The 10,880-nt window shown below is 41.8% G+C and overlaps 1 protein-coding gene across 2 annotated transcripts; it reads right to left on the minus strand.

Annotated features, from left to right (window-relative positions):
- Positions 1–1,935: 1,935 nt before the first annotated feature.
- On the minus strand, positions 1,936–7,384 carry lipg (lipase, endothelial). 2 transcript variants are annotated; one of them, XM_058637021.1, is made up of 10 exons: positions 7,079–7,384; positions 5,837–6,027; positions 5,480–5,659; positions 4,425–4,536; positions 4,110–4,328; positions 3,760–4,002; positions 3,428–3,548; positions 2,993–3,220; positions 2,762–2,866; positions 1,936–2,643 (listed from the first exon to the last, which is right to left on the minus strand). In XM_058637021.1, the coding sequence occupies exons 1-10, from the start codon at positions 7,167–7,169 to the stop codon at positions 2,631–2,633; spliced, it is 1,503 nt and encodes a 500-aa protein (XP_058493004.1). In that variant the 5' UTR covers positions 7,170–7,384; the 3' UTR covers positions 1,936–2,630. The 2 variants fall into 2 exon arrangements, with proteins under 2 accessions (XP_058493004.1, XP_058493005.1); XM_058637022.1 differs by lacking the exon at positions 7,079–7,384 and adding an exon at positions 6,465–6,927.
- Positions 7,385–10,880: the final 3,496 nt, after the last annotated feature.

Below are 10,880 nucleotides of genomic sequence, written 5' to 3' on the forward strand. Positions count from 1 at the left end.
ATTAAACACTCAAAAGGAACTTTAGTGAGTGACCAGACAGTGACGACAGCAGTAAGAGGTGTGTGGTAGGCAGATGCTATTAAGGGGATTAAGATACTCTATGACTCTAATCTGAAGTGAGTCACCCTTAACCCTAACAGTGGGTTAGGTAAACCTGAGCTTTCACAGACCAAGAAGAATCCACAACCTCAGGAGGGAGAAAAATCAGCCTGAAGAATAAAATGCATGAGGGAAATTAAGGCTAAACATGTGGTTGTGCTTAATATTGTGTGTTATAGAAAGTGTGTAAAAATTGAAGACGGTGTTTGTGGGAAAGCAGAGGAAAATATCAATGTCTAGATCAGATGTTATCACTGTCGTCAAGGTAAATGTTATTATAGTATGGCAATGATTATGATGAAATGCGTTTAAAGCGGTGAGCAGGACTCCTGTAGTGGAGTTGCCTGCTTCACAGGTCCATGTCGGGGTTACTGGAGGTCGTCTGGGGAAAACGAGATTTCAATCGAGAACGAAACACAAAAGCTCCTCCGAATGTGACTGGACGTCCAGGACGTGACACAACTGCCAGATGTGAAGTGAAGCATGCAGTCGGTGTTTTACTCGTCTTCCAGGCACGTCGCTGAAACATCAGAGGTGTCAAATATTTGCTATTCTGTGATCTAGTTTTTCAGGAATTTAAGTTGAAGCAACAGGAGTGGGAAAAACAAACTTCTGCAGAATGCTGTCACTCAGCTGGTACATGCACCAGCATATGCTGTTGTGTCATTACAGTTTTGGAATGTGTGTGGCATTCTTGATTTATTACCATTCACAGTCCAAACTGTGAGTTACAAGGAAACTTCGTGTTACGTTGAAAGATAAGTTCATGTTGTAACAGTTACTGCACTTGCTCCCAGTACTACTAGCTAAGTTAAAATAGTTTGGTTAGTAGTGTTTAGTTAGTCGTGTTTTTTGTTTGTATTCATAATTCATAAGGCAGGATAAATGAGATTATTAACTGTAATCTGACCTAGGGCCCTATGGGAGCAAAATTAATTTGATATAAAACAAATTTGAATTCAAACACAGAAGAATAAATTTAAATTTACCATAATAAAATTGATAATCCTGATACATAATTGCAAAAGAGTGTGAGAGTGCACGTCCCTATGTCAGCTGAGATTGACACAGCTCCCCCCCGTAACACTCATGTTGAGGATAAAGCGGTAGAGAATGGATGGATGATATTTATGAAAGAAAAAGAGGACTTTTAAAATCATCCTTGTGAGCAAATGGGACCCACGGGGACCAAAATCAAACCAACAACAACCACGCATCACTGGTTTATGGCCTTCTTACAGGTTTCTGACCATAGATTTACAGAATTTACAATTTAAATGCAATTGACTGTTTTCAGGGGCCCCTTCTCAGCTTAGGATACAGGGAGCTGAGAAGGGGCCCCTGAAAACAGTCAATTGCATTTGACCAATGCAAGAGCTGAGCTTATTTCTTTAATCGCTGGTTAAAGTGGTCTCTTTTTTTTTTTCCCCTCCCCTTTGCTCTTTCACATTCTCTGCCTCCTTTTATCTGATGTCTTTTGTTTTAATTGTTCTCTTGCTCAGCTTATACAAATAAGTGGTGGCTTTGGCACATTTTTTTTACAAAGGACTGGCACTTGAATTCTGCAGATACCATTAAGTCCAGCGTGGCCCTTGTAGGATCATGCAAACTCAAAATGTACAGGGTAAAAAAAATAATAAAAAAAAAAACGATCTTATGACGCTAATCATAGCTTGTACAATGTCAAAATTTGTGAAGCCTAGGATTAGCAGTAAAAACTCTGGGTTTTCCTGAATCTCTGAGGACCACAGCGGAATCCTTAATGAGGCAGGTGGCAACAAAGAATGTCTTTCAAAAGACTTTTGGCAGTTGGGAGGAAGAAGGCAACGGCAACCGTTTCTACAAATAAGTGAATTTATTTTTCCAAAAAGAGTTATTTACATTATATACATGAACACGACCCAAAAAAAAGCCACATACAGAGACAGTAACGCTACACACAAAACCTCAGGCAGATTGTGTGGTGAGATTGTGAGGTATTTCCTTCATTTGAACAGTGTATCAGTAATCTCTCTCAGCAGAAAGGCACATGACTAGACTAGAGACACACAATCACCCACATATTTTAAAAAACAAACAAATGCGCGCGCGCACGCGCACACATACAAACACGCACACAAATACTGCATCTGGGATGTGCTCCGATAAATAACATTGGTCTTGCAGTGCTTTTTTTTTCTTTCATAAATAGAAAATATTTAAAAATGTACAGTACAGTGATTAGGTTTGCTGGTGCATTTCCCCTGGCACAGAATGTGTATTGTAACCGTCTGAAACTCCAGGGAAAATGTCATTTTTTTAGGATTGCCTCCAATTCTAGCCTGGAAGCATCACATGGTGGACAGAGCCCAGTCCATCATGTTTCCAGGGACCACAGCAAACCTTCCAGAGTCTGAGGCCCCTCCCCACTGTGTGCTGATCAATCCTCCTTCATCAAAAAGTGCTCAAATAAAGAGAAGGCAGTGCCTCTCGCTGTTCCTTGGTGGGTCCCCTGTGGTGACGGCGCATCGGTTGTTGAAAGTGCCAAGAAGTTACATGGGCACCCTGTAGATAAAAAAACAGAACAATATTTACATACTCTATGCTACAGACTGTACAGGATTCATACATTTAATTCACAATTATTTTGTTTAATATGTATTTTAACCTTAATGTCTCTTACCTTTTTCTAGGTTTATATTCCCAGCCGTCACGGCATTTCACATAAGTGATGGATTCTCCTGGTGAAATTTCAGTTTTTGAGGGATCTTCGGCACAGAATGTAAACCTGGAAAATAAAGAAGAAGAAATAATAATCAATGCCTTAATAATCATTAAACCTGTGTAGCCAATTTTAATTATGCACAATCATAAGTTTGTGATAAATCCTGAGCTTTCCGCCCTTTGAACTTACTTCTTCTGCGTTTCTCCTGCCTTCACGCGAATTCGACGGACTTGCAGGACAGGCTTGGGAGGTTTAGTGTTCCAGGTCCAGAATGATTTTCTGATGTTCTTCCAGACGGAGGACCAGGATTCTGCTTCACCTTCCCAGCTCAAGTGGATCTTCAGCAGGTCACCAATTTCATCCTCAGTAAAAACCAGGAAGGTGTTGGTCAGATTCAGGCCGACGACGCCATCATGGCTGGACGATGGCAAGAAAATAATGTTAGAAAAAACTGAAATGCCTAAAAAAGTTACAGTTATTCTTGCTCTAGCCTCAAAAAACTATACAATTGCACAATAATTGGTTTTGGCGATTCGTGTGCGTCAACAGTGAAGGAAGAAGAGCTACCAGACTGTACATAATAGTCAGAAACCAAGGTTTTATGGACTTCCATTTTGTACTTACACATCAACAAACATTTGGGCCGTATCATTATTGGCGCCGTACAACTTGACGTAGAAGGTGGGATCTGCGTTGTCGGCGTGTTTCCTGTTGAACACGTGCATCTTCATCTGATAGTGGTAGCCTTAAAAAGGAAAACCCAAGACGGTTAAGGTTCTGCAACCTTGTGCGCACATGTGTACAGTAGTGGTTTACACAGGGGACTGTTGTTGTAAATGTAAGATATAGACTTCAGCCATATCTTAGTACAGTTGCTTATCAGTTTTACTGTCTGCAGTAGTAGAAGATAAAAACTGACAATACATTTGCAGGTCGTGTCTGCAGTGTAAACTCACCACCGAAGGGAGTGTGTGCTCGCGTCTTCAGGTACATTTTGCTGTTGCGCCTCTTGCGCATCTTCCTGGCATTGTAGCCGATGTTGTTGCAGCGATTTTTGCGGCAGCTGAGGCAGATGCCCTTCTTGAAGCGATCGGGGTCGGTGCACTGGAAGGCAAAGCTCATGTGTTCCTTGCTCATCAAGGAGTCCACAAACAAGTGCACAGCACGCTCGTGCTCACACTTCATCACCTCCATGAAATCTGCAAAAAAAACAAAAAGGGTACATTATCATTACATAGAATATAAACTGTATGGTATATGTCTACAAACAAATAACAAAACTGGCTGCCACTTCTTAAGCACTTACTTCCAGCCACTGCCAGCACGTCACCCAGTGCACAGCCAGGCTGCACATCACCGCCATTGGGGTAGATGTCGATGTCCCCAATAGGCTGCTGGATACCGATGCTCACACCCAAAGCCTCTCTGGTGTAAGTGTGCAGGACATCCACAAAGTCAGCGTCATCTGGAGAGAGGCGATTCTGTTCCTCTACACCCTCAAACATTGGTCCTGCTGGGTCCAGACCTATTATAAAAACACATAAGACATCAGGTCAGGATAATTAAACAACAACACCTTTGAGTATTGTTCACTGCGGACTCATTTTTACAGTTAACTTACCAGTTATTCTGCCGACTGTCCCTCGTACATGTGTTCCTGCGTACCCGGCTACATGAGCGCCCAGACTGTAGCCAATAAGGTGCACATTCTCCAGAGGCAGCTGCAGCTCATCCTGTTTGGGAGAGAAGTTTATCTCACATCAGCAGCTGCCACACCGAACAGGCCAGTGATCATCAATCGTGTCTGCAGCTGAGCCAAGTTGTGTTAATCCAAGAGTTGGTCTGCATGAAATACTCTGTGTTTTCAAGTACATGGCAGGATGCCTGAATCCTTCCTCACTAGCCATTTGTGAACTCGTCCAATTCGTGACCGTCATGCTGAATGGGATTTGTTGTTTTTGTCTTGGCGCTAAATAGACAGTAATCCTCATTAGATTCTCTACCGAGTGCTAATGGGACTAAAGAAGCGCCGCACCAAGAGAAACAAGCGGAGCTGCTGCCTTGATGCAAACTTTGTCGTACTGATGCGTCGTTGTTTGGAAATCCAAAATGGATCATTAGCATACCATTTCACTTTCCAAACACATTTAGGCAGTTCTTTCACACACACACACACACACACACACACACACAGAAAAGGCAGCGATCCTTTGAATCAGCTCAAACAAAAACAGAGGGGAAACAGGTTTTGTAGACTTTGTAGGTAATTAGTTGCTCTTTTGTCCCTCAGCATTACTCACCTATCTGCCAACATGGCCCAGCTCAAAGCACACTACACTATCATGTATCTGTAGAGCACAAACTGATCTATTAACACAAATTCTCTAAAAGACACTTATATACTACATGCATGATGTAGCAGAGTGATCAATACATCCATTTTCTAACACTTTACCCTCCACATGAAGGTGGCGGGGAAGTGGAGCCAATCTCGGCTACCGTCAATTTTGGATGAATCGCCAAATTGCATGATTTTGGACTGTGGGAGGAAACCGGAGTAGGCTACGTGGGGAAAAAACATGCTAACTCCACACAGATTTTCCTACCTAGCGCCGTGATCACTCAACCATGATTCATAAGGTGGAAACACAAGTGTACATGCAGAATAATACACACCTGAAGCCAGTTTAACAGGGCGGCGATATCGAGGCCTACACCCTGGGTGTGGTTGACTGCATCTGGGTACAGCTGCTGCGCCAGCGAGAGCCAATCAACAACCACAACATTGGCCCCACTCTCACGCTGCATCACTGCAGACACCAGCTTGTGCATCCAACTTTCAAACATCCCACTCATCTAAAAAAAAGGGAAACAAAGAGAGAGGGGGCAGTCAGGCAGACTGCTATGTTATTTAAAAGCATTCATTCAAGACTTGAGCTCCTCGATGACGGGATATTCTTCCAACTGCAACCCTGATAAAGCAGGAGTGACCTATGACAAGACAGGGTTATGTAAAATGATTCATATATGTACCGTCCAGCCATGGATGATGAAGATAGTCTTGGCTGTGGCGTTGAAGCTACATTCCTTCAGACAGTCCTTGTTGCCGGCCTGCAGATAGCATCCCTCCTGTTCTAGATCTAAACTCTTCCTCATGTTGTACTTGATAACGCCATCCGAGTCCTTGCCGTCTGTTGATAATTCATTGAATCCACCGTCTTCACCTGAGGGAAAACAACCATGAACGTTAAGACAAAGACTGAGTAAAAGGAAAGCTTTAAAATGCAACTCAACTTTTCATCAAAAGGAGAAAGAATAAGCTCTGATCCATACAAATGATTCACTTTCAAATATGTATTCAGAAACCACTCAGCCAGTGCAATGCCCCACACTGAGGCACTGACAATCAACATCTACTGCAATAATACCACTGGCATCTTGTGTTACTTTGACTTCAAACTCTCTCACAGCAGGAAAAACTGTAAACACATTGTGGTTTCTTTACTAGACTGAAACTGTACAAATGAAATGAAGCTCTTGGCTGAAGCCTTGGGCAAAGAGCTCGGAATATGCTGGTATTCGTTTGCGCAGACAAATAAAAAAAAAAAGCTGCAGCCTGTGTTCATTTTACAAGCTGTAAAACACTTGGTGTGACACTTACGGGAAATGAATGGCTGACTTGGGTTTTGCCTAATTGAACTCCACCGCGCAGCGCAGAAATGTCAGGTCTGGATTAAAATGAACTCATATCTCTCTTTCTTTGTCTTTGGTAAAGAATGAGTCGTACTGACAAAAAAAAACCCGAGTCCAGCTGCTGACAGTGACAGCAGCGGTGAGCCTGCGTGGTAATTAAAGCGCGGATCCGGCAGTGAATCATTGCAAACAGTTCTGTGTCTCTCTCACACTCACACACACAGACAGACACAGACAGACACAGACGTGGCGTTGTGCGCCCAGCACATGAACACCAATCTGCTCCTGTCGCTCTCCCAAAAAAGGACACGTCGCAGTCTCGTCTTTGAAACAGCTCCACTCACACTCTGCCCGCGACACTTGCTCGTGTTTGAAAGTCAGCCTTATCGCACAGGAGGCGACTAAGCAGCGAGTGATGTGTGACGTTTCACGTTACTTCATGATTTTTCATGACGCGCGCATGGTGTGACCCACTTTGTCCTTGCAATGCGGGGTTACATTTCTTTTAAGTCTTTAATCGCGAGGTGAACACGAAACGATTACAAATAGTGATGAATGGATCAAGGCGGTTTCCTTTCTTACCTTTTAAAACAGCGTTTTCCCCGAGAGCAGAGGAGAGGAGCGCAGCAGCACACTGAAGGGAAATCCACAATAAAAGGGTTTTATGATTCATTTCTCACTCCCAGACGTGTATGAGGGGAAATGAAAGGCTCCTTGATACTTGAAGTGTCTTTGTGTAATCGACTGCTGCTGCTGATGGTGGCGGCGTGGTGGTGAAAGGGTGAATGAGTTCAGATCCAGTGGTGACAAAGAGCAAGTGGGCTGCCGGTGCGTTCTGGTGCGCGCCTGCCTGCAGTGGTTACGCCGCTCAGGAGATGTATAAACTCGCACAAGAGTGTCATTAGAGTTTTAAATAGTTCCCATTTCTAGTCACCTGATCATCGGCTGATGTCTCGCGAATCTCATTGGTCAAGCCCCCATTTTGTACACACTGGAGGCGTGGCGAACTGAATGAAGTCGTAGTAGGCGTCTTGTGATGCGCGTGGTTTCTGTGTGGGGTGACGCAAGCAGACCTATAGTGTATCCAGTGTAGCTTACTACAGGTCATTCACCTTTGTTGCCCGAATTCATTCAAACAATGTGGGGAAATTGATCATGAAAGAGTCAATGAGCCAATGAGTGGCGATGGGGATCTGTGTTCCTACACATGGTTATTTATCCTCACAATAATAACAATAATAATACTATTCATTATTATTATTATTATTATCATCATTATTATTATTATTATTATCATTATTATTATTATTGTTATTATGAACTCCCTCCGCGTATCACAATGAGTGGGAAACGCCTCTAAGCTCGTCTATAGAACGTCTAAAGGGCTGGGAGCAGCAGTGTTGGTGGGGGAGGAACACCGAGGCTCCCTCCCCCACCAAAACATCCTCCCCTCCGCCTGGCGCGCTGCCAAACCATCCGTTAGCTCACCAACCAGTTTCAATTGATAATGCAGAAGAATAGGCGCACCCACACGAGGCTCCCTGCTACAATAACACCACTCTGTTGAGGAAAAAGCATCAAGCATTATATACAGTGGGAAGGTGGCAGGTTCCTGGAGTCCACAGTGCAGTTACGCATCTCTGTGCAAACAAAAAGCCTGTGCTGCTGGTTACAACCAAGCAGTGGGTCTGTGAGTTACACAGGTCACTGCCACAAAACCAGTGACTATTCAGAGAATCCATCTATCAGTGGTGTTCACAGACATTTCAGGGGGCAGAGACTCAAATGCTCGACATAAGGACACCCCCCCAACCCTAACTCTAACCCTCATGATAATTATTTGAAAATAAGTACATATCAAAATGAATAAATAATGTTGAAGTGGAAAACCGTGTGCGTAGTTAAATTATTTATTTACAAAGTGTAACATCTGTCCATCCACCCACCACCGTCTATCCATTATTCATCCACCATCTATCTATATATCTATGAATCCATATGTATTTGATCTATTTTCTGTTAAAATTGTGACACATTGTGACACTGTGCCTGTGTCCGGTCAAAATGCAGTCTCTATACTGTCTCTTCCATGAGTGACTTCAACTGACAGAACTAGAACTTTAAAGGTGCAGTGTGTAGGATCTAGCAGCATCTGTTGGTGAAGTTGTACACTGCAGGTGAAAATCTCTCAACTCACCCTTCACTTCAAAGCATGTAGGGAAACCTACGGTAGTCATAAGTTATCATTAAAAGTAGAAAGGTGTTTAAATTTTTTTAAAAAGAAGAATAAAAATGGCTGGACCTACTCCTAGGTAATAAAACGACAATTCAAACACCCAGGTGATGTACACTCCAAATAAATATATAAATATTTTATATTCAATTTCTGCCAAATGGAAATGATTTCATCTAATTCTCACACGCTGGACCTTTAAGGGATCTTTTCTAAAAACCTGCATAATATTTAAAAGAGGAATGACTTCAAAGGCCAGTGAGTGTGTATAAATAACCATCCTCTCACAAGAACACATGCAGAAGATGCGTAATGTGTATGAGGGGAAATGGAAATGCTGCATCTCTTGAGGGCGCTGGAGTTCATTTGACGAGATGATAATGATTTGTTCATGGACATCAGCGATGCCATCGTTGCACTTCAGGGTGTGTTATACCAGATGTTTGAAACATCTGTTCCAGACCAAAGATTAAAAGTTATCATGAGGAAAAATACCCCACAAATCTGGCACCATTACTTGAGAGTAACAGCCATGAATGCAGTTTTTCGTAATTATTTTAAAAGAAGTGCAGTTTTCTGCATATTCCCGGTTTTTAATGCTTTTTGAAAATATGTTTCTACCAAAGGGTATTCATTTAAGGGAAGATCAAAGGGATGCAAAGGTTGATCGTTCACAGATCTAAGGCACGGGCATAAGAACTCAATGTAGACTTACTGGAGGATGAAGATGAAGAACTACAGACACACAGACAATGAGAGAACTCAGCATTCCCAACTGCAATGTCTGGGAAAATGGACACATTGTGGCTCTTTCAAACTTCTAGTGTCAGACAGACATGAAACATCACTAATAAATAACAATAACTTTGTAAAGTCAAATGCTTTAAATAGACCTAGATTATGTTTTGAGACAAATATATTTTTAGCTTATTAGATTTCTCGCTGCTGTTTGAAGCTCGTGCTCAAGAACTGACCTGAACCCAGACATTGGATGTTATATTTAATTCAAAGTCACTTCTTATGCAGGGTAGAATAGTTATTCTTTCCATCCACAGTCCTCAGCCAGGTGTGGGCCAGTGTGTGGGCCAGTTTGATTCTGCACTGTGCTGAGATGTCCTGACTTTGCACTATAAGATCTGCCTGTCAAGACCCAACAGAGAGGTACAGTGAAATACGACAACAACCAAGTTGACCAATGCAGGCAAAAGAGCGTGATTTAAAAACCTTCACTCCTCTATGGGGACCTTGTTTAACACTATGTTTACATGGACAGCAATACGTTTAGAATTTAATTTAATTTAGCCAGAATAAGAGACAATCTGTGACAACAGGATATGGGGATAAGTCCGCATGTAGATACAGTGCTTGACACATTTATTAGACCACCTGTGATAAAAACATAAATATTTTAGAAATCTTTCAAAAAGTAGTTTAAAAGTAAAAACGTTATTGTAATGATTTGGCAAATAACAAACTGAATTCACCTTTTGATACCCAAATTTCTTCTCAGAGAAGTCAGAAATTAATCAAGCGTAACATTCACTAAACCACTAAAACTAATGTTTAAAGTAAATAACTTTAATTTGACATCTTAATCAAGAAATAATAATGTGCTATACTCTTTTTTTGTACAACAGTACATTTGAAAATTAATGTATAACAATAATTATATTTTAGCATTAAAAATAACATTTTGGTTAAAGAGCTTCTACATATAGATGTATTAACCATTACAGATACATATTTCAGATTTAACCTCCCAATGTAGCACTTAGCATAACAGACTGAGCTGTTTTGTATTATATGAAAAGGAATATGAGTATAGACACGTGTAATCATCCTAAACTCAACAGTTTATTTTCAGAATAAGGTCAATGGTCATGTGCCAGATATGTTGTGACTTATAACATAGATGTTGTATTAAACTACACGAGTTGGAGCTGTGTGTATATTTACAGTCATGAAGCCCCCTCAGGTGAAACCACTTCAGACAACTCTTGTCCTCACTCTCACAGAAATGGCGGTTATGCACCTAAACGTAAACTCTTACCTGCCGTAAAACAGAAAAGAGGAAGAACATCCAACTCTATCATTACACAGCAGCGCCACCGCGTGGACTAGGTGGGGCATCGCACAGTACAGTGACACAGC

The sequence above is a fragment of the Solea solea genome, chromosome 8, assembly GCF_958295425.1.
Source record: "Solea solea chromosome 8, fSolSol10.1, whole genome shotgun sequence".
Classification (NCBI taxonomy): domain Eukaryota; kingdom Metazoa; phylum Chordata; class Actinopteri; order Pleuronectiformes; family Soleidae; genus Solea; species Solea solea.